The following is a 22,347-nucleotide window of genomic DNA, read 5'->3' on the forward strand; positions in this document are numbered from 1 at the left end:
GGAAATAACATTAGTTAGCTACCTTGCCTGCAAATATTTATCTAGCACAGTACTTGTCATTGAAGGAATGGCGCACTGTAATCCTAACTAGAGAGATTCGAGAATTGATTTCAGCCCTTGGATGGGGGATGAGATGGGCAGAGGGATCTCACATTCCCCTTTAATGAACTCATAACCATAGTGACATCTGTTTCTTACCAGCTCCACACACAAGGACCTTGTTCCCCAGGGTGACTCCAGCTCGCCGGCAGGCATGGATCCCCACAGACAGTGGCTCAATCAGGGCCCCTTCCTCAAAGGTGACATTGTCAGGAAGCCTGAGGAGTCATTCAACATACTCAGTCCCTCTAGGTTAACAATAATAACAATAGCTAATATTTACTGAGCTTTTATTTATATGCTGAGCAAAAGTGCTAAGCAATTTACATATATTCTCTCTTGTAAATCCTCAGAATAGTTCTGTGGTAGACATTATCATTCCCACTTTACAGACAAGGAAAGCAAGTTTTGGAGGAGTGAATGACTTGCTCCAAAAGTTTAAAATCAGGGAGTACTGAGAATCCTAAAGGGTTTAAATTGGAAGCCAGGTACATCTGATTCCAGAGCCCGTATCATACTGCCTCCCTCTGAAAATGCCATCCAAGGTTAAGGTGCGGCGTGGCTGTCTTTAATAAATGAAAAGTTCATTTCACAAGGGTTTAACTTAACCACATCCCAGCATTTCATCTGCTTCTCAAACTTATAGCCTTTCTGGTTTCATTTTAGCAAACAACCCAGACTATCAGCAGCTTTGCAAAACAGTGATTAGAAGCTGACATCACTCTGTACGTTGTCCCCCGTATTACACGCTCCAGAAGAACCACGTGCTAGCAGCAGCTGCCTGGCTGTCTCTGGACTGGGTAAGATGGGGAAGGGCCTGTCTCCACATAGCAGATTAAATACTGTGTCACCTTCATCACTGGGTTCTTGGCTTTCACTTCCCTGTCCTCTGGCATCTTGACCCTTTTCAGATACCACTGATGAAGACAGCAAATATTTGCATAATGCTTTACAGATTAGAGAGCTTTCTCCTCCATTATCTCATTTAATCCTCAGTATGACCTTATCAGGAAGGAAGGGCAGGCTTTGTTGGTTTTTTTTTTTTTTGGCGGCTTGCAGAATCTTGGTTCCTCATGCATTCTTAGTCGCTCAGTCGTGTCTGACTCTCTGCAACCTCATGGACTGTAGCCCACCTGGCTCCTCTGTCCATAAGATTTTTCAGGCAAGAATACTGGAGGGGTTGTCATTTCCTCCTCCAGGGGATCTTCTAGACCCAGGGATTGAATCCGAGTCTCCTGTGTCTCCTGCATTGCAGGTGGATTCTTTACCCACTGAGCCATTGGCCGTGAACAGGGATTAAACCCAGACCCTCAGCACTGGACTGCCAGGGAATTACAAGGCTTTGTTTTTTATTCTACAGAAGCAGAACTGACTGAAGCCATGAAATTAAAAGACGCTTACTCCTTGGAAGAAAAGTTATGACCAACCTAGACAGCATATTAAAAAGCAGAGACACTACTTTGCCAACAAAGGTCTGTCTAGTCAAAGCCATGATTTTCTAGTAGTCATGTATGGATGTGAGAGTTGGACCATAAAGAAAGCTGAGCGCCAAAGAACTGATGCTTTTGAACTGTGGTGTTGGAGAAGAATCTTGAGAGTCCCTTGGACGGCAAGGAGAGCCAACCAGTCTATCCTAAAGGAACTCAGCCCTAAATATTCATTGGAAGGACTGATGTTGAAGCTGAAACTCCAATACTTTGGCCACCTGATGTGAAGAACTGACTCTGTTCTTAGCACTGGCAGAGACTGAAGGCGGGAGAAGGGGACGACAGCAGATGAGATGGTTGGATTGCATCACCGACTCAATGGACATGAGTTTGAGTAAACTCCAGGAGTTGGTGATGGACAGGGAGGTCTGGCGTGCTGCAGTCCATGGAGTCACAGAGTCAGACACTACTGAGTGACTGAACTGAACTGAGCAGAACTGAAGCCAGAAGACATTAAGAGACCTGCCCCAAATTACAAGCCTAGTGAGCAAGAAAGTAAGAATTTGAACCCAGATCTCCCGATTTCATATCCTCTGCCTGTCCCACATCAGCTGCCTTGTGGTACAAGCAGTTTTGTAGTTAACTATTGCTAGTTCCTTACTGCCCAGTACTTATTCAATGCTCCCAAAACCTGCACATGCAAGAACATGAAATCCCTCAAGTTCTAACAAGAAATAAGCGGAAGCCAAACTATGGGCTCATCTCCATGATCCTTCTGTTCACAACTCTCCACGAGATAAACAACAAGGTCTACATTCGGCCTGACTGGTGCCCACAACCCCTTCTTTCTCCCCTCCCCTCTGCTTCTCTTACACCATTTCCTCCACCCCAACCCACTCTTCTGCTCTGATTGTCATCATCCCTCTACCCGCTGAATCTATCCCACCAATTCAATATTAAGGAAAAAGCTCTGAAGAGAAATAACAACTTGCAAACTCTCTCAAAGACCCCCAGTCACACACACACTCTCTCCAACAGTCCTGCCTCATCACATTTGGGCCTCGCTCAAAGCTGGTACTGGGACTAAAGAGAGGGTGGCCTGTGGTCAGGAACTATGTGCTCTTCTCATCCTCACTCTGACTTCCCTATGACATGAGAATACCAAGGGGAGGGGCTTCCCTGGTGGTTCAGTGGTTAAGAATCTGCCTTGCAATACATGAGACACCGGTTCGATCCCTGGTCTAGGAAGATCCCACATCCCTCGGAGCGGCTCAGCCTGTGAACCACAGCTACTGAGCCCGAGCTGTAGGGCCCATGAACTGCAAATGTTGAGCCCACCAGGCTACAACTACTGTGCTCCGCAACAAGAGAAGCCACTGCAACAAGAAGCCCACACCTGGGACCTGGAGAGTAGCTCCCACTTTCCACAACTAGACAAGGCCCATACACAGTAAGAAAGACCCAAAGCAGCCAATTAAAAACAAACAAAAACAGAGAAATGGGATTGGAGATGGTGATGAGAAAGGATTATCCTGTGGGAGGTTATTCCACTGATGTTGGATATTCCACTGATATTGTTGGTTATTCCACTGATAAGGCAGATGTTGCCTTATCACACATAGTCAGAGCTGGAGTCCTGGGAGCAGCCCTTTTGCCGCAGACCTGGGAAGAGCTGCTGGTCCGCTTTCCCCAACCTTATTAGGTGAAGGCTGAGGGAAAGAGGATAAGTTTCTTACCAACTCTAACTGTTCCTGATTTTCTAAACACTGGAAGCATGATTTTCTAAATAACAGAGGAGAGTGAAAAAGTTGGCTTAAAGCTCAACATTCAGAAAACTAAGATCATGGCATCCGGTCCCATCACTTCATGGCAAGTAGATGGGGAAACATTGGAGTGGCAGACTTTATTTTCTGGGGCTTCAAAATCACTGCAGATGGTGACTGTAGCCATGAAATTAAAAGACACTTACTCCTTGGAAGAAAAGTTATGACTAACCTAGACAGTATATTAAAAAGCAGAGACATTACTTTGCCAACAAAGGTCCGCCTAGTCAAGGCTATGGTTTCTCCGGTAGTCACATATGGACGTGAGAGTTGAACTATAAAGAAAGCTGAGAGCCGAAGAATTGATGCTTTTGAACTGTGGTGTTGGAGAAGACTCTTGAGAGTCCCTTGGACTGCAAGGAGATCCAACCAGTCCATCCTAAAGAAAATCAGTCCTGAATATTCATTAGAAAGGACTGATGTTGAAGCTGAAGCTCCAATATTTTGGCCACCTGATGCAAAGAACTGACTCATTTGAAAAGATACAGATGCTGGGAAAGACTGAAGGCGAGAGGAGAAGGGGACGACAGAGGATGTGGTGGTTGGATGGCATCACCGACTCAATGGACATGACTTTGAATAAACTCTGGGGGTTGGTGATGGACAGGGAAGCCTGGTGTGCTGCAGTACATGGGGTCACAAAGAGTCGGACACGACTGAGCTACTGAACTGAACTGAAACACCAGAAAATGAGAAGGCAACTTGGTGGTTTTCACAGTGGGATTCAGGGAAGAGAAGAGGCAAAGGTTAAAGAATGATCAAGAAGCCAAGGGGGAAGCAGGAAGATAGAAAATAAGGTGGGTAGGAAAATAAAGAAGCTGTGGTGGTGTATAAATCCTCACAAAGAAAAACAAGAGAAGAGGGTGTGGTCCAGGGCTAGGCTGGGGACACAGACACAAAGTACCCTTGCAGAGGAAGAGAAGTGGGGGTAGTGTGTCCCCTGGAGGCCCTCCACGGCCCTCCAGGTGCCATCGCCAACCAGGACACTTCCTTCCCCACCTTTCCCTACAACCTCTGTTCTCCATTTCCAGTGCAAGACTCCTTTTCAGGCCTATCCTGGTACCATCCCCCAGACATAAGGCCACAGCTATGACGCAGTCATGGCACTGTTTACTGAGCTCCTATTATGTGCCAGGCCTTGTGTTGAGTACCTGATATGCTCTTCCCATTGAATTAATGCACTAAAATGTATTAATTCTATGTATTTCATCATATCGATGCTATTATTTCCATTTTACTATCTAGAAGATTGAGATTACAAAGTTTAACTTGCTCAAGGTCACACTGTTGGCAAATAGGAGAGATCAGTGGTTAGTCTCAAGCTTTATCACTAAGCTCTTCTGCCTTCCACGAAAAACTTGTTGGGCACCTTGACTTGGAAAGGGCCCAGGAAAGGTGGGCTGGTTTAGGAACCATTTGCTCAAAGGCAGACTCAGCCCTTGTAACTTGGTCCCTCCTCGAATGCCAACTTAAATTCATCATGAGGTCCCTGGCCTGTGACTCCTCTCAAGGCTTCCAGTAGGCACTAGAAAACTCAGATCTGTCAGACTGCCCCTGTGACGAGTCCTGGCCTCCATTGGACAAGCCCCATGTTGGCCAAAAGAGCCACTCCTGGGGCCAGGCTGGGGTGCGGAGAACACGCCTGGCTGGTCGGGAAGGAAAGTAGCACACCAGCATCCCAGAGCCCCACGGCCAGGCCCGTTCTGAGGTGGAGCACTCCGTTTCTGCCAGACTCAAGTTCCCCAATCACTTTGAAAGCTGAGCCAGGATAGTGAGGACAGGGCAAGAGCCTGAGAATCACAGCCACCCTGTCTGGACTTCTGGCTCTGTTCTGGGTCCAAGCTAATCAGCCTTCTCCTACCTCTGCTAATTCTCACATAATCCTGGGGTCCACCTCACCATCACTCTTACGGAAGTCAAACAAGCCATGCAGAGAACTTAATAGCACAAGGCCAGGCAGGTAATAACAATCACTGCATCTTTACATGCATGGTAGCATTTAATCTCCAGGTGGTTAAAGAAACTGAAGTGAAGGTTAAGTTCATTTCCACAAAGTCACTCACTAGGAGTGAGTGGATCCAGGGTCCCAAAGCTCATGCCCTGTGACTCGACACCACAGTAAACCCTGGTTGTTGCTGCCATTGTTGTTGTTGTTAAGGTTCCTATTGTTACAAGATATCTTTGTTATAACTGTTATAACTGTTATAATTGCTATAACAGTCATAACTGTTATAACTTGTTATAACTGTTAGTGGAAACCAATAACAGAGGACAATCCCAATAAGTTACCTCCAAGATGGCTGGAGAGGAGTGACTGATTTCAGCAATGATTTTCTATTATTGCTCTATTTGAGGGAAAGTTAGACTGAATGACTAAATCTAAGCACTGAGGGTCAGTCCTATCCCTAGTCAGGTGACCTGTCTTCAATGCATCCAAGAAAGGCAGGCCTGCAGAGAGAATGCTTAATGTCTGGAATTATGAGCGTAAAAGAAGGAAAAAACCACTGCAGGAAACCAGAAGGAACACCAAACAAACATCAGGGAAGAGGTCCCAGGGGCCGTGGCTGGGCCCTGGGCACTGACTTGTAGCAGAAGTTAGCATTGTGCTTGTAGAACCGGCAGAGGTTCCCATCATCGGGGGGCGTGGCGCAGAAGAAGATGGTAGGTGACAGATTGTATCGGCCAATCTTGCAGAACTCATCAGTTTCTCGAGGAGCACCAGGCTCGATGGCAACACGATCACCTGGAGGAAAACAAAACATCCAAACAAACAAACAGAGGGGCAGAGATGCTGTTAAGAGTCACGTGCTCATAGGTCGATGCCAGCAGGGGGATCTGGCTGAATGAGCCTCCCTCCCCACTGGGGACCCAGGGTAGTCCAGGAAAGCCCAGCCTGTTGGTGTCTCTGAAGCAAATACCACAGGCGGCACACACACTCTGGAAGAAAATGACTTCTTCCAGAAATGAAGTCAGAAAATGACCTCAGTCCGCTTCTCCACAGGATGCTTTGGCCTGCCTGCCCTTTTTTCGACTCATGGGATAAGACCTCCAGTTCCATAGCCACCTCCCAGCTTAGGAAACATAACTAGTCTCAACAAGCCAGGTTTTGTTCCCATCTCAAACTGCTGCAAAAGAGGTAGCTAGTGTGTGTAATTTGCAGAGCTTTTCCTTCCCTGTTTTGATAATATGCTGACAGGAGCCATAATGATGGCACATCTTGTGTTCAGCCTCCTAGACAATAACTGATTCCTGGTTAGTGGAACCACTAAGGCAAACAACCCATAGAGGCTTCAGAGTCTGTACATCAGAGCAATACTAAGGCTTGTCAACAGCCAGCTCTACGGTTCTTCTACTCCATGTCTCACTACGTCCACTTGGAAACCCAGGCTTAGACTGGCTCTTCTAACTTCTTAGTATGAAAAATTTCAAACATACAACAAAGTCAAGAGTTTGCATGACTTATCCCATGATAAGCTGAGTTTGCAACTTATCCCATGATAAATTGAGTTTGCAACTTATCCTATGAGTTGCAAAACATACAGCAAAGTTGAAAGAACTGTATGATGAACACCCAGATGTTCTCTACTTATTTCTTCAATTAACATTTAGCTACATTGATTTTATCACATATCCATCCCATCTATCTCTCTCTCTTCCACCCATCAATCCACCTTCTTTTCGAATGTATTTCAAAGTAGGCTGCACATACAAGTACATATCACTCAGCTTCATATCATTATACTGCAGCTTGCATATCATAACTACAGTTCAATACTTGTTTATGGTTTCTTGTTAAGGTAAAATTTAGATGCTGACAAAATGCAGACACATACCTAGCTTCTTCAGAGCTAGTGGATCCCTCCTGGTGCAGCCAGGCTCAGAGGGCCTTGTAACTAACACAGGGTGACACCTCCTGAGAACTCTCTCCTTCCCAGAGAGAATCTGTTGTTTCCAGGCTATGAGGTGGTCTCACCAGGAAAAGAAGATTAAAGCCATAGCTGGCTGTTCCAAGACAGCTTGGATTTAATTCACTGTGTTGGGGAACATCACAATCTGCCATAGCTGAGAATTCCTCCCTGAATTAAGCAAATTCCCAGGTAGCTCAGTGATAAAAAATCTACCTGCCAAGTAGACTTGGACTCGATCCCTGGATCAGGAAGATCCCCTAAAGAAGGAAATGACAACCCACTCTAGTATTCTTGCCTGGAAAATCCCATGGACAGAGGAGCCTGGCAGGCTATAGTTCATGGAATCACAAAGTCAGATACAACTTATTGACTAAACTATAGCAACAAAAAAATATCGACGGTTTTCAAGCCATCCAATAAAATCAATGCTGCATGGAAGGCCCTGGTTCTCAGCATGTAGAGATATTCTGTGGTTTCTGTGGCTGCAACATCTTCCCCTCCCCTTTACCTGGCTTATTTCTTACTTGTCTTCAGGTGTTGAATTAACTATCTCTTCCTCAGCTGAGCCAGGGTTCTAGAGAGTAGTATACACTGATCGCACCCTGTATTCTCCTCTGCTGCCCTCAACACAATTTTGATTAATTGTCTGTCCCAGTTGCCTTCCCCTGTGTAAGATCCAAGTATGTAGAGATTGAGACTGTCTTGTTCACTGCTGTGTCCCCAGTGTTTGCCAGAGGGCCTGGCCCTGAAAAATCACACAGAAATATATGTGCTGAATGAATAGACAAATCCATTGGCAAAAGGGCTTTGCTGACCTGGTTGTAGGTGCCTGACCAATGATCCCACTTTTACAACTGTTCCTGAAGCTTCATGCCCCAGCACCATTGGCTTTTTCACAACAAAATCTCCAATTCGACCATGCTGCCAGTAATGGACATCTGAGCCACAAATTCCAACAGAATGCATCTTCAGAAGCACCTCTGAGAAGAGAAAGGAGAAGGAGAAAACAAGTGAGAAAGGGAAGGACCCCTCTATCTCTCTGAGGTGTTTTTCCTCTGGACAAATGAGAGGGTTTGGTTTCAAGGTCAGGTATAAAACTTAGATCACAGAGAAAAACAAGCTAAAAAAGCAGCTTGACTAAGTCTTACAAGGCCAGAAAGCTTCCAAACAGCATATAACTGCATGTGAGGGCTAATTCTACGCATCAGCTTGGCTTGGCTAACGTGTCCAGCTCTTTGGTCAAATGCTCGATGTTGCTGGGAAGTTACTTTTTATATGTGATTAACATTTAAGCACATTCATGTTCACTGCAGTATTATTTACAATAGTGAAGTTATGGAAACAATCTAAGTGTCCATTGATGGAGGAATGGACAAAGAAAATGTGGCATCATATATACAATGGAATATAATTCGGCCATTAAAAAGGAAATCTTGCTATTTGCAACAACATGAATGGACCTTGAGGGCATTGTGCTAAGTGAAATAAGTCAGAGAAAGACAAATACGATACGATTTCACTTATATGCAGAATCTAAAACCGAAACAAAACAAAAACCTACCAAACTCACAGATACAGAAAATGGATTGGTGGTTGCGAGGCAAGGAGTGGAAGGTGGGTGAAATGGGTGAAGGGGGTCAAAGGGAACAAACTTCTCCTCATAAAATAAATGTTAATAAGTCACAGTGAGGTAATGTACAGAACGGTGACTATATTAATAATACCATGTTGCATATTTCAAAGTTGCTAAGAGAACAGATCTTAAAAATTCTCATCACAAGAAAAAAAACTGTACAATAGCTATTTGCGATGACAGATGTTAATTAGACATTGTGGTGATCACTTCACAGTATATACAGATATCAAATCATCATGTTCACCTGAAGCTAATATAATGCTATGTGTAAATTATATAATACTTTAATAAAACAAACATTTAAACCAGTATATTTTGAGTAAAGCAGATTATCCTCCATAATGTGGATAAACCTTCTCCAATCAATTGAAGGCCTTAAAAAAGTCTGAGGTTTCCTAAAGGAGATGGAATTCTCCTCAAGACTTACCTGAATTTTCAGCCTGCGGGTTATCCCTACTGATTTCAGACTAAGCAGCTCCTCTCTCTCTGTTTCTCTCTATATAATAAATCTAATAGAAATCTAAATAGAAATCAGTTCTATTTCCCTGGAGAACTCTAATACACCAAATAAAAGGTATTAGTAGGAAGAAGTGTGTCAACCACCTAAGAGGAAAAAAAAAACTTTTTTGAGGAGATAACTGTTTCCAGACAATTAATATGCTATGCTTGATTCTTGAGCTTCCCAGGTGGTGCTTCAGTGATAAAGAACCTGCCTGCCAATGTAGGAGATTCAGATGTGGGTTCGATCTCTGGGCTGGGAAGATCCCCTGGAACAGGAAATGGCAACCCACTCCAGTCTTCTTGCCTGGGAAATCCCATGGACAGAGGAGCCTGGTGGGCTACAGTCCATGGTGTTGCAAAGAGTCCAACACAACTTAGCAACTGAGCATGCATGCCTGATTCTTATCATCGTGAGAAGGAGGCTGGTACAATTCAGGCTTGGCAATACTTTGTGTGCCATCAGGCTGAGTTCTTCATGCTTGTTTTGCTCAAAAGTGCAGCTTTAATTTAAACCATCCCAAGATTTCAACTGGCATTTCTCCTTCACAGGTTTGAATACAGTGAGATTTGGTGATATTGTTGTTGTCAGTTTTCCAAGTTTAAAATAACGATTGACCTGAGCCCCTTTGCTGAAATAAATCCTAAAGGATTACTGGCCTAGTGTGACCGAGTTTACCACATTACAAAGTATCTCCCTGAGAAAAAGCTCTGCCCTAGAAAGACAAAGAGCCCAGAGCTCTGCTCTGCACTTGGATGTCTTACACACTGCCCTTGTGACAAACCATGGGAGATCCACCAGGTGTGGCTCCATAGAACTTTCTCATCCTTGGTGAAGAGAGTAAGAAGTGGCAGGGCACATCCTGGGATCAAAGATAGGGAAAAGTCATTTGAGTCATGAAAATTATCTCAGAGTTTCCTCTCTGAAGTTAGCAATTTATAACATGAGATTACATTTGAGATGCTGGAACGCTAGCTGAAATTTACCATCATTTCCCTTTTCAACTCAAGAGTGGCAAGGGATAAGAAAGTGAGAGCAGAATGCTACATCAGAGAGAGAAAGTGAAAAGGATCCTCTGGGTCCAGAACAACCCTTTTCTTTTCTTTCTTTCTTTTTGCCACTTCTGGAAACCACATCGACTTTTCAGAACACAATGAAGTGCCCTTTCACTTCTCTGAATATCATATCTCGGTAGACACACTTGAGCCTTAAATATACATTACTTGCTTAACACTGATAAAAACGGCTATTATCTGTCTTCTTATTACTATAAATCAGTAACCCAACTGACCTTTGAGTAACAAAACTCCAGAGGCTCCAGGAAAGCTGCCTTCAGTCTGATGTTCACACAGAAGCTAGAGTTCTGGGGTTAGGCAGGGAAGCATGCATCCAACTCATCAAGGACAGAAAGAGACCCAAGTGACTGGGTATGGGATGAGTGATCTATAGACACTTTGCCCCTTGCCACCTGCCTCACTTCCTGCTGTGGGACCCCAGGGAGGAAAGGAATGGGGAAACTGTCAGTTGGAAGCTGCCACAGCTAGGAGGGTGGCATGACCTCCCCAGGTAGAGACATCACCCCGGGAAGTGTGCGGGTCAGCTCGGCTGGGCAGGTTTGGCCAGAAGGAATGGAGCAAAGGTGGCAGGAACCCTGCCCCAGTGTGCTCACCCACTTTCTGCTCCTGTTTGATTAGGGTAGTAGGGGAGGGCTCTATGCAGCTCCTCCCATCCCCACTGGACAGAATGTCCTGGTCTTCAGAGACCATCCTGGATGTCCCCTTTTGTATTTACAAGATTAAGATCTATAGACTCACGCCTTTCCAAAGTTTGGGTTAGAGTTAGGACATGATTTGGCCACCCAAATGGCAGTTTATAGAGGACAGAATAACCTAACTCTGTCATTAGTTCAAAAGAGGGACAATTTTGCCTTTGTCCATAAACTGAAGAATTTTATGTCAAATTCTCTGGGACAAGTCAGCAGTTTGATATGGTAACTTCTCTGGTTCTATCACTGTTTCTTTTATTTCATATAGCAGCCAGGTTGAATCTATCCAGTCATACTGTGGACAACAGAACTAGGTTGAAAGCCTAACAAAAGCATAGTTTTTTTTTAAATTAATTAATTTAATTGGAGATAATTACTTTACAATATTGTGATGGCTTTTGCCATACACTGACATGAATCAGCCACGGATTCACATGTGTACCCCCATCCTGATTCCCCCTCCTATCTCCCTCCCCCACCCATCCCTCTGGTCTTTTAATGGAGGTTTTTAAGTAACAAACAGTAGGAAAAGAGGGAGAAAGGAGCAGCGTACGTGTCTCTCCAGGGTAAACAACAGGAAACAATAAAAGACAGGTTGAATATTCCACAGACCTACCGTTTGGGCCTGGTTCAGGGATAGGATAGTTTTCCTAAAGGAAACAAAATAGAAAAATCATTTAGCATGTACAACAACTTTACCTTCTGAACATTTCAAAAAGTTTCATTCAAATATTTCTTCTTATAATTAACACAGATTCAGACCATCCTGCTGCTGGGTGGATGTCTGTGGGGCTACCCTGAATCCTGCTGACTCCAACTGCTGATCTCACCCAGCCCACTGGTGAAATGGGCCATGGACCAAGAAAAAGTATACAACTTGCACACCCTGGCAGAAAGGATACTTCTGGGTCTCTAATATTGGATGTGGATAATACATTCTTATGTAGTTTTATTTGGTCTGGCAAACTTGTACTGGGAAAGGATGAGGTGTTTCCGGCAGTTGCACAGGAAGGCTTTTGTCTCTGGACAGGTTGGAAACTGTGTGTGCTCCGCTCATTCAAATCAGTGCACAAACCAACACTTGTTGCTCTCTCTCAAAACCTCCCACATGGAGTTTTAGTTTCGGGGGACACAGAGGACCTGCATTTGGCCCACGCTCACTGGATTAAAAAGTAATCTGGTGTTCACAGCTATTTATGATGAGGATAATGATAATTTACCAAGCTTTTTTCCCATTGCCAACTAGCTAGGAAGTTCCTAATGACAAGGTGGAAGGACAGTGAATGGCCAAATCCAAATGTTCATTTTATTAATCCTTTGAAGGCAGCCAAGCAAGAAGAGGGAGAAGGGATGCAAATAAACCGTTCACTGGACATACCATGTGCCAGACAGTCTACTGGGCTCTACATACATCATAGCACATGGCCTACCACTTGCAGATGGGAAACCTGAGATTAACAAGTTAAAAAACTTGATCAATGTCATAGGACCAGAGTGGACAAACCAGGTCTAATCCCAAGTGTGTCTGACTCCCAAGCCTGCCTCATTGCATTCCACTGTACCCTCAAAGTGGAATTTGCCTTTTCTCCTCTAGGGGTGATGTAAGGAGCAATCAGATGATGAGAATTTTGGAACTGGGCCCAATGCAGAGTGTTCTAGATGGAAGCATGACTCAAAGCTTGAAGCCTTCACAAAGCCTCACCCAGATGCTTTTATGGGAGCAATAAATAATCCTAGGACTATTTTGCTAACATGATAAGAACCTTGTTGCCAATGACTATGCCTTCAATCTCTGGCACCAGATACAGTGCTCTGCCCCAAACCTGGGAGGCTTGGTACTTGTTAAATAATCACTCTCCATAACAGTATTTCCACAGAAAGTCTGAGGTTCTTGCTCATCCAAGATTACCAGTCTTTTCTGTTATAACAGCTCGATGCTTATTTGAACTTCCTGTCTCCATTGAAACAAAAGGTCAAAGGGTTAATGCTCATGCTCATTAATTAACACTGACCAACTTCTTTGTGCCAAGTCCTGAGATAAATGCTGCTCATGCATCACCTCCACTCATCCCCAGGACAACCCTATGTAACGCCTTTATTATTATCCCATCTTCGGTACGATGAGGTTGAGGAACAGGGAGATTTAGCAATCTGTTCACAGTAACAATAAGGTAGTAAATGATGGAGCCACACCCAAAGTAGCATGATGTGGGGACAAGAGGCAGTTTTTTCATCTCTTAATACATTTGGAAGGAGAGGAAAGGAGAGGAGGAGAGAAGGGAGGGAGGGAAGAAAGCCGTCTAGAAACGGGCAACTCCGGGTGGCTGGCTGTCACCAAAATCTTTCTCAAAGTTGCTGGTCCCACACCTGACATTATACAGCATCAGGGACTGCTGTGTAAGGTTATGTTTCTGTTATACGGAATGAAAATTTAAATTACTTGTTAAAATGAAACTAAGACTAAGTAAGCCTTTTTATTCCAAACATGGAACTACACCCTCCCCATCCCCACCCACTCCCTATCCCCTCAACCCTCTAAAGGCGCTAGTAGACAACTTTCCAGGCACTGGGAAGTTTGGATGGAAAGATGGTAAGATCCAAACTCAAAGCAACAGTTAGGAGCACCAAGTTGCTCTTTGGTCACCAGAGATTTCTATTGTAACTGTCTGTGGGAGTTAACAGAGCTCACCAACTTTGGTCTTACCACATGGGCAAAGGGGCAGCGTCTCTTCTGGACACTAGAGGGTGCTGTGCCAATAACCTGCTTTTTCCTTAGTAGAACAGACATTACGGGGAACTTAAATACCCCTTCCTGAAAAGCATCGGTCTTTTTCTGTTCTCTTTCTTGCTGATTCTAAAGACTCTTACAGCTCAGTTTTGGCTCTCCTCTCCCTTCTCTGCAGGAGACATGCCACCCGAGCACAAGACCATGTTAAGATCAGTCCTTAAGTTTGTAAATATTATCCTAAGCATGGCTGCTGGGCTCACAATGTTTTCGAAAGTTATTACAGCATGGTTACTAAAAAAATCTTGCTTTTCACTTATGGTTGGTTCCTTGGTATGATGTTGGCTAAATCCTGTTTACTTAATCTCCTTTTTTGTCTCATATTACGGCGGTGATATTAATTTATTCTATTTCTCATGTATCAAAATTTCTTAGCTCCTCTGAGATCTCGAAATTTCACTTTTAACCCTGGCCCCTAAAAAAAAAAAAAAAAAAACCTGGCCCCTTTCTTCATTCCCAAATGTTTGTCATCATGCATATTCAAAGTCTCTTGAACAGGATTTCTTATCTTTCTGTGAGTGATAGTAACCAGGGGATAGAAAGGAGTTGAGTAACATTCTTTACTGAGTTATATAAATTTTACAGCATTTTCACTTTGAGTCCCTTCTGTGCCCTTCAGGTCTTCCCCCTCCACCACCTCCACAAATAAATCATGGAAATACTTCAGGAAGAACTCTGTGGGAACACAGAATTATCTCAGGGGAATCTCACATCTGAAATGTTATCTTGCCTTTCCTAAATATATTTTCTCAAATTAGCTTAAATATATATTCCTTGAATATGCCCTATTGGCCCCCTTTCCTCAACTTACAGTTGTCCATCTGAGTACATCTTGCCTGGATGGTAGTAATGATCTCAGGATGAGGAGAAATTAGGAGAAGGTGCCCACCCCCTCCTCCAGCCAACATGACTCTGGAATCACCTGTCTGTGTTGAAATACAGGTCCCCCTCCAGGAACTGTGTGTCCTTGGGGCAGTTACATAACATCGTTGTGCTTTCAATTTTCTTCCTCTGTCTAATGAAGATAATCATAAAAGAGAGAGCCCTTGGGAATTCCTCAGTGGTCCACTGACTCCAAACTCTCTCTGCCAAGGGCCTGGGTTTAATCCCCGGTCAGAGAACTAAGATTTCACTAGCTGTGCAGCTCAGCCAAAAAGAAAAAAAAAAAAAAAAAAAAGACTGCCTGACTTGTAGTAAATGTTAGCTCTTATTACAAAAGAAATAAAATCAAAATCCTTTCTGTATAATCAGCTCACAACATGGTTGAACCAGCTTTAGACAACCGTGTCCTTTTTCTTTTGAAAGGGTAACTTTTAAAACTATTTTGGGGAAAAGCTGTATTTCTCGTTTCTCATGTCAACATTAAGAGAACTTGACTGCTTTTGAAAAGGCTGGAATTTAGAAGAAAAGTCAAGTAGGATTCCAGCATTTTTTAGGCTTGATTCTAACAGTTGAGTGTAAAGACCGTGCCCCCTGCCTCAGAGTAAGGGACAACAGGCACGGCTGGGAGAAAGGGGCCATTCTCACCCCAGGTCCTTGCAGCCAACCTTTGCCACCTGCTCTACCAGCCAGGTCTCCTGTCAACCTGCTGGCTGGCTGCCCTGCACCCTTAAGGAGACCAGAGTGGACAATCTTATTTTTGCTTCCCTCACTCCTCAACTTTCCCCCTCCCCTGAGGGCTTGAAAGGTGTTTTGAGGGTATGAGGAAAATTCAAAGGCTTTCCATTTGGCCACTTTATCCTAAGAGGCTTTGTTCTAGCCGGCACTGGTCCTGGCAAACTCGAGGTCAAAGTAGAAGGGTCAGACATTCCTGCAAAGTTCACTAAGCTGGTCTCCAGCCTCCAGCCCAGGCTCTCTGGGCTCCAACCAGCCTTCTGCTGATAACAATCTTTTAAATTGCAAATTCATTTAAAGTGCCCAGTGATCCTGCAAAATCCTAAACCCCCTCATTTCGCAGGCTATCTACCTCCTTGCAAGCCTCCTGCAATTCCCAAACCACCCCATACTCACCCCCTCACCTCAAGGGGGCCATTTCTCCACTGGTCAATCCTCTTTTTTCTTCCTTGAGATCCCAAAGGAAGTGAGAAGTGAGGGGAAGGGAGTCATCTGGAATGGCTTCCTAATTCCTGTGGGAACTCAGGGAGATTTGAGGTTTGGGTGTGGAGAGACTGCAGTGTCAGGGACATCCAGGTGGGGTTGTTCAATAGATGGTTGCACCCCTGGGACTGGCATGGCTGAATCATGAACATGGAGAGAAACACCTCCTGCAAAAAAACTTTCTCTATCCCCACCACCCTCCCTCCCCTGAGCTTCCGCAGCACCTACAATTGAATCCATACACGATGGTTAAAAGATTCTCAGTGGTAATACTTAAAAAAGATTCCTCCTGATTCAAAACATATGGACATAACTACACATGAAGCTATTAGGTGGTTCTTTATTTACTGATTAAGTGCTCATTGTGTTCAGGTCTAGGTAACTGAACATTAACATTTCTAAAAAATTATTGAGCTGAATATCACTTCACAAAATCTGACCATATTTTCTCCAATAATTAATGTTCTTCATGTAAATTTGGTTTGGGGAAAACTGCCAGCTTTAACAGCCACACTAAAACTTATGAAGTGGACATCAATGTTATGTATGAGTATACATTTCTCCTCCTTAATTTCTCTGTCATGCAATTTTGAAAGAAATTTACCCCACACCCACTTATAATTCTAGTTTTCCTACCAGAACAGGGTTACTTTTACCAGGTTTCTTAGTAGTACTAGGATTTAGAATATAAAATATTAAAATCCTGTTTGTGGTATTGTTTACTGCTCTTCCTGCTCTTAGGGGAAAATGTTAGCTTTGTACTTCCTGGCCTTTTGCATTTGGCCTTTGGCATTGCCCTTCCATGGCTTCTGTTGGCACAGATGGTGGTATTTGCTGGATTTAATTGCCTGTTTTTATCTGGTTTGGTTTTGTTTTATTGTTGGAACATAATTAAGATTAAAAAAAGAAAGGAGCTATTTCTTTGGCCTATTTGCTACTACCCCATTTTCCTGTTTTCTGAAGGAGTTTTAGATTCAGCTTCAACTGCCTCTGACTGATAAGTCTAGCTCAGGTATTAAAGGGTTAAGCAGCCTCACTTACAGTAATCTCCCAGTTTAGCCCAGCTGCTCCTTTAAGCCTTTCAGGGCCCTTTAATTTAATCCTATAGAAGCTGGCAGGCCTACTGGTAGCAAAACCAGGGAGAGGGACCTGACATTTAGGATCACCACAGCTGCCATGTGTTCATACTCCCCTGTTTCTACAATTCTCTCCTCCTCACCCAAAATCTTAACAGCAAAGTGTATATGTAAGAAAGAATGTGTATTACAGACTCAGAATTATCTTACTTTTTAAAATATAGATTCAAAGGAATCATATAGATTCAAAGGAATTCTTTTGACATCAGATATAACACATCTCCTCACAGAGCAAAAACTAAGAAATATCTTCAAGGTGCTCTGATTAAAATTTAAACTCGACGCTGATGCACTATTTTCTCTGCCCTTTATAGTTGAACAACATCAACCCATCACTCTGAAATGATTATTTTCCCTTAACCAGTTCCCTCTTCATACAGCTAATCATAAACAAAAGAATCTGACTACATCCCCTCCACCAGGTGGGGGCTGTGCTGTTCTTGTTTTCCCTGTCCCCAGACTCCTATCTGAAATCTGAAAGAGCCGGTCGGCAATAATAAGGGAGATAACGTGTTCTCAGCATGGTCGATGGACTGCTGCTGATAGGTGATGCAATACGTACAGAAACTATTGGCAGGGGCATTTAGAAATGTTTACAGCATTTTGACATTGCTACAACATCCAAATGCAGTGATACAAACATATTGATCCATGACCAATTGGAAACAAAAATAAAATTGGTCCTTTATCTCAGATAGTTGGGGAAACACAAACTATCCCTCAAATAGCTTCTTTGGGGAAAAACTAATTAGACTATTTTATATCCCAACTCCATGAAATAATAATTCAGAGAAAGAATTCTGTAACGTTGCAGAATTTACCATCCCAAAATATGTCTTTTGGGCATATTAATTATTTTAAGCTGGTTATTTTTTTAATAAGTTCTGAAAACCCAAGTGACACATTTGTAAGGAAAATCTCCATTTATAAGGGTATCTCCCTCAATATACCAAATAGAGGAAGATGACCAAATCTCTCGAAACTCGTCAGTGGAGACGGCAATGACTTAAATCTGTATGATAACCTTACCCTTGTTTTCTGAGCTTTCCCTGGCAACCTCCCATAACTGACTCTCCCCACCCTCAACATTTTCCTTTCTCTCTCTTTTTTTTTCCCCCACTTATTCCTTTCTCTTTAGTTGTGGATGGTGTTTAAGGTGAGGGCTTTGGCCATTTTGGCAAGTTTCTCAGTTTTCCTGGGTCTCTCTCATGTATGCACGTTTAATAAAATTTTGTTTGGTTTTCTCCTATCTCATGTCAAGGTCCTACCTCAGACCAGCCAGAAGAACCTAGAAGGGTACAGGAAAATTTCTTGCTCTCCAATACTATCTAATTCTCACACAACTCCGAGGTGAGTACTACTATCATCCCCATTATAAAGACAGGAAATTGAAATGGAAAGTAATCTGGCAAGTCACACAACCAGAAGCAGTAGAGCTACTGGTCACTCTAGCCCCTACTTGGCTTGTGATCTCATTACTGTCTCCATTTGAAGAGGACTTCAGCGAGCTGACAGTGTTTGCTGATAAGCTGTTTGTCTCTGTGCAACAGCTTGATCACCTCTTCCATTGTTTCTTTCAAGTCCACATGTTCTTTATTTAAAATGGTGGGGGTAAGGAAGAGTAAAGGAGTGAACGGTCTAAGTCCTTATTATAAGGAATTATAAAGAAACCCGCAATCTCTAAGTATATATATGTGTGCGCACTCCCACTCTGATTTACACAAATGCCCCAGAGCCCAAACCACAGTAGAGGCCCAAGTCCCCAGGCCAAGGAGTACTGACTCCTCCCTTGCTGTGACTGCGGTGATCACTAGTTACCTAATAGTGAAGGAGTTTAATTTTTCCTTCCCTGCAGCCACAGCTTGGAGAAAGAAAAGGGAATCCTGCCTTTTTCACAGACAGGTCAGAGGAAGGCAGAGGGTATCAGGTTTCCTTCCTGGTAGGCAGGCCACAAGTTTCAAGTGGCCACTGAGATGTCTACTCCCAACTCAACCCCAAACCACTTAGCCTATCTGCTTTAAGGAAGGGGGTGCAAGGGCAGATATATCCCACCAGTTGGCTCCCTCTGGAGGTGCTGGGGGACAAGCATGCTCAGGAGGGAGTGGTGAGGGCCAGAAGGGTCTGTGTTGGGTTGCACGTGTTTGGGGAAGGAAATGGCAACTCACTCCAGTATTCCTGCCTGGAGAATCCCATGGACAGAGGAATCTGGGAGGTTCTCAGAGACACCAAAATGTCCTGTCCCAGAGACATCTTAAATTCAAACCCAAACTTATCATTTTAATCTACTCTCTTTTGTCCAGTAAACAAACCCCATCACCTTCAAGAGTTGGGGTCTTCCTGAATCCACCCTGAAGCCTTTCACCCAGTGAGTATACCAACCCCACCACCATAGGCTTCATTCTTCAGCCTATCACATTCTCATCTCTTCTGGATACACTCACCCCATCCCAGCCCCTATTTTGGGCAGTGGGTGAATCCTAAGGCACAGTTGATAAAACCAATTTTAGGTGAGCTTCCCCACCCTCATCTATGTTCTATGCTTAGTTCTACAGAGCCACATAAACAGTTTGGCTGAGCAGTGGGAGAGCCTGAATTTAGAAATTAAGGCAAAGGAGAGCCTGGGGTTGTAATTACAGTTCTGCTTATTATTAGGTACACTGACTTTCCTTAAGGCAGGCCCTGGTCATTCAGTGCCTGTGTGATAAGCTGCTTCATTTGTGTCTGACTCTCTGCAACCTTATGGACTATAGCCCGCCAGGCTCCTCTGTCCATGGGGATTCTCCAAGCAAGAATACTGGAGTGGGTTGCCATGCCCTCCTCCAGGGGATCTTCCTGACCCAGGGACTGAACCCGCAACTCTTATGTTTCCTGCCCTGGCAGGGGGGTTCTTTACCACTGGCACCACCTGGGAAGTCTGAGCATTTGGTACATCACATATTTACAAGACCAGAAAAGAGAACACGCAATTTTGTACTGCCCTTAGTTTGTACTTGTTTTTCCACTTATCTGAATATCCCCTAGTTTCTGTCCTCAAGTAGCATCCATCTCCTCTAGGGCCTCTTCCCTGGGCTAAAGGCCCCTGTGAGGCCTTGACTCTCTGTGGCTTCCAGCAAAGCCCTCACACTTGTATCGTTTAGTGCATCTGTCTGAGTGTCTAGAGCAGCTTGGGTGTCAGGGTTGTGTCCTCCTCCTCCTCTCTGAGCCCCCAGCCCAGTGTATGGCACACAGCAGGATGCCTCTCATCCAGTAAGTGTTTGCAGGATGCAGGGCTGAGTTTGAGATCACTCTGTAAGCTGTGTATAGCTGTACCACTTTCCTTTCTTCCTAATACCATCTGGTGTTTGCAGCAATAAAAACTAATAGTGTCACTTTAATTCAGGATCTTGGCTGGAGGCTCTAAGGGGAGTAGAAAGAGCACTGGAATAAGAGTCTGGAACCCTGGGTTTTTCTGGGCTCTGTTAACTAATGAAGCCTGTCACCTTGGGGATGGCACTTTCCTCAACTGAGTTGGCTCTGGGCAGGCATTCTTAGTCTGGGGTCCACAGACCTCTAGAGGGTCTATGAAGGAGGGCCATAAAGGAAGTCCATGAACTCTGAAATTGCTGCCAAACTCAATCTGTTTGCATTTTATGGGGACAGAAACCACAGATTATCAAATGGTCAAGAACTACTAAAGTTGGATAATTTTCCAAGTCTCTCCAATTTAGATCCTGGTGCATATTCTCTTTGAGGGGGATGGAAGTACTAGGGAACAGGAGAGATGGCTGGCACAGGACCCGTCCCACATACCAACTACCCAGCTCCATCTGAGACGGACTTTGTCAAAGGAGCCCTGGCACAACTACAGGGCTGACTCCGCAGCTCCCAGAACTTTGGTCCCATGAGCCAGGGAGCAGAGGCAGGGTCTGGGGTGGAGGAGACACATACATATTGCTCTTAAAGGGACAAGGGAGAAGGAATGGAATGGAAAATGGCTGAAAAAGAAACCAGGTGTGGACTAAGAGAGGTAAGGAGGAAAGGCACTTTAGAGACATGAAGACTATCAAGATCCAGAAATCTGGCACAATCATGGCGACACCAAGAGTCCTGGAGATGGAGATCTGTGCTGGCACTAAAGGTGGAAGAAGCTGGCACTTTCGGAGTACCTATTAGGTGCTAGGAATTCTGCTGATCATAATAATCCTGCAAAGGGTGTGTGTGTGATCAGCCCCAAGCAAGAAAGATTAAATACGAGTTCCACAGTTTTTAAATGTCCCTCTGACCCTCCTTTCTGCCTGCACTGTCTACCCAGAAAAGAAGCCCAGCACGTGTCCTAAATGAGGCAGCCTGTCTGATATCACTTCTGCAAAATGCAAGGACAAGGGGCAGGGCTACGAACCCGAAGCTGGCAAAGGAGGGCTTCAATTGTTTTGCAACCTTCCTGGGCTCTGGCCACGTGCCGGCCACGGGGCTAGGTTCCGGGAGGCACCTTACAAGAACCCTGCTCACAGCACCTTAGGACCAACGGCCAACTGTCCCCCTCCCCCCAACATGGTAACCAGCTCGACCGCCGGGCCAGGACGCACAGTGTGGGGCCCGCACCGCGCTGGAACTGGCGAGCTGAGACCGCGGCTGGGCTTGGAGGCGAGTAGGGCAGGAACACGCTAGTCTTCCCACTCCCGATCCAGTTTTACCAAGCGCAAGTCTCCGGGTCCGTGCACCACCAGGGAGAGGTTCTCGGGCTTGGCCGCCGCCATGTCTGTCGCTTTCTCCCTCTCGAGTCGGGGCCGCTGTCCGCAGGTCGTGAGGTGGCTTGGTTGGCGGCCCCTTGGACGGTTGGGGGTGAGGGGCGGGAGGCTGGGCTTTGACTGGGAGCGCGCGCCCGACCCGGGGAGGGGCCTCCTTGTCCCTGACAGCCGGGGCGGGGCTAGCGGAGAGGGGCGGGGCTAGCGGAGAGGGGCGGGGCTAGCCTTCCCCGGGGCTAGCCTGGGGCGGGAGAGGGGAGGAGGAACGGGTGAGGGGAGAGTGTGAAGGTTAGAGAGTGAAAGGAGGGGGTAGGGAAGGGATGGGGAGAGGTAGGAAGCGGGTGGGGAGGGGTGAAGAAGACCAACCCAGCTCCACCTGCAGTGCACAGTTGGTCTGTCTGACATCCAAAGGGACCAGTCTGCCCTGAATGTAGTCTGCAAAGGCAGC

At 44.9% G+C, this 22,347-nt stretch overlaps 1 protein-coding gene across 2 annotated transcripts in view; it reads right to left on the reverse strand.

The window, feature by feature from the left end:
• The window catches only part of SORD (sorbitol dehydrogenase), a 31,978-nt gene extending 9,920 nt beyond the window's left edge, over window positions 1-22,058 (reverse strand). The window contains exons 1-5 of one of the 2 annotated variants that reach the window (XM_065941217.1): window positions 21,849-22,058; window positions 11,774-11,807; window positions 8,073-8,237; window positions 5,933-6,092; window positions 199-317 (exon numbers count right to left, since the gene is read on the reverse strand). In XM_065941217.1, the coding sequence (XP_065797289.1) occupies window positions 199-317; window positions 5,933-6,092; window positions 8,073-8,237; window positions 11,774-11,807; window positions 21,849-21,911 (541 nt within the window). In that variant the 5' untranslated portion in view covers window positions 21,912-22,058. Of the gene's footprint in view, window positions 1-198; window positions 318-5,932; window positions 6,093-8,072; window positions 8,238-11,773; window positions 11,808-21,740 lie in introns of both variants that reach the window. The other variant, XM_065941218.1, reaches the window with a different exon arrangement.
• Window positions 22,059-22,347: the final 289 nt, after the last annotated feature.

The sequence above is a fragment of the Muntiacus reevesi genome, chromosome 7 (genome assembly GCF_963930625.1).
Source record: "Muntiacus reevesi chromosome 7, mMunRee1.1, whole genome shotgun sequence".
NCBI classification, from domain to species: Eukaryota; Metazoa; Chordata; class Mammalia; order Artiodactyla; family Cervidae; genus Muntiacus; species Muntiacus reevesi.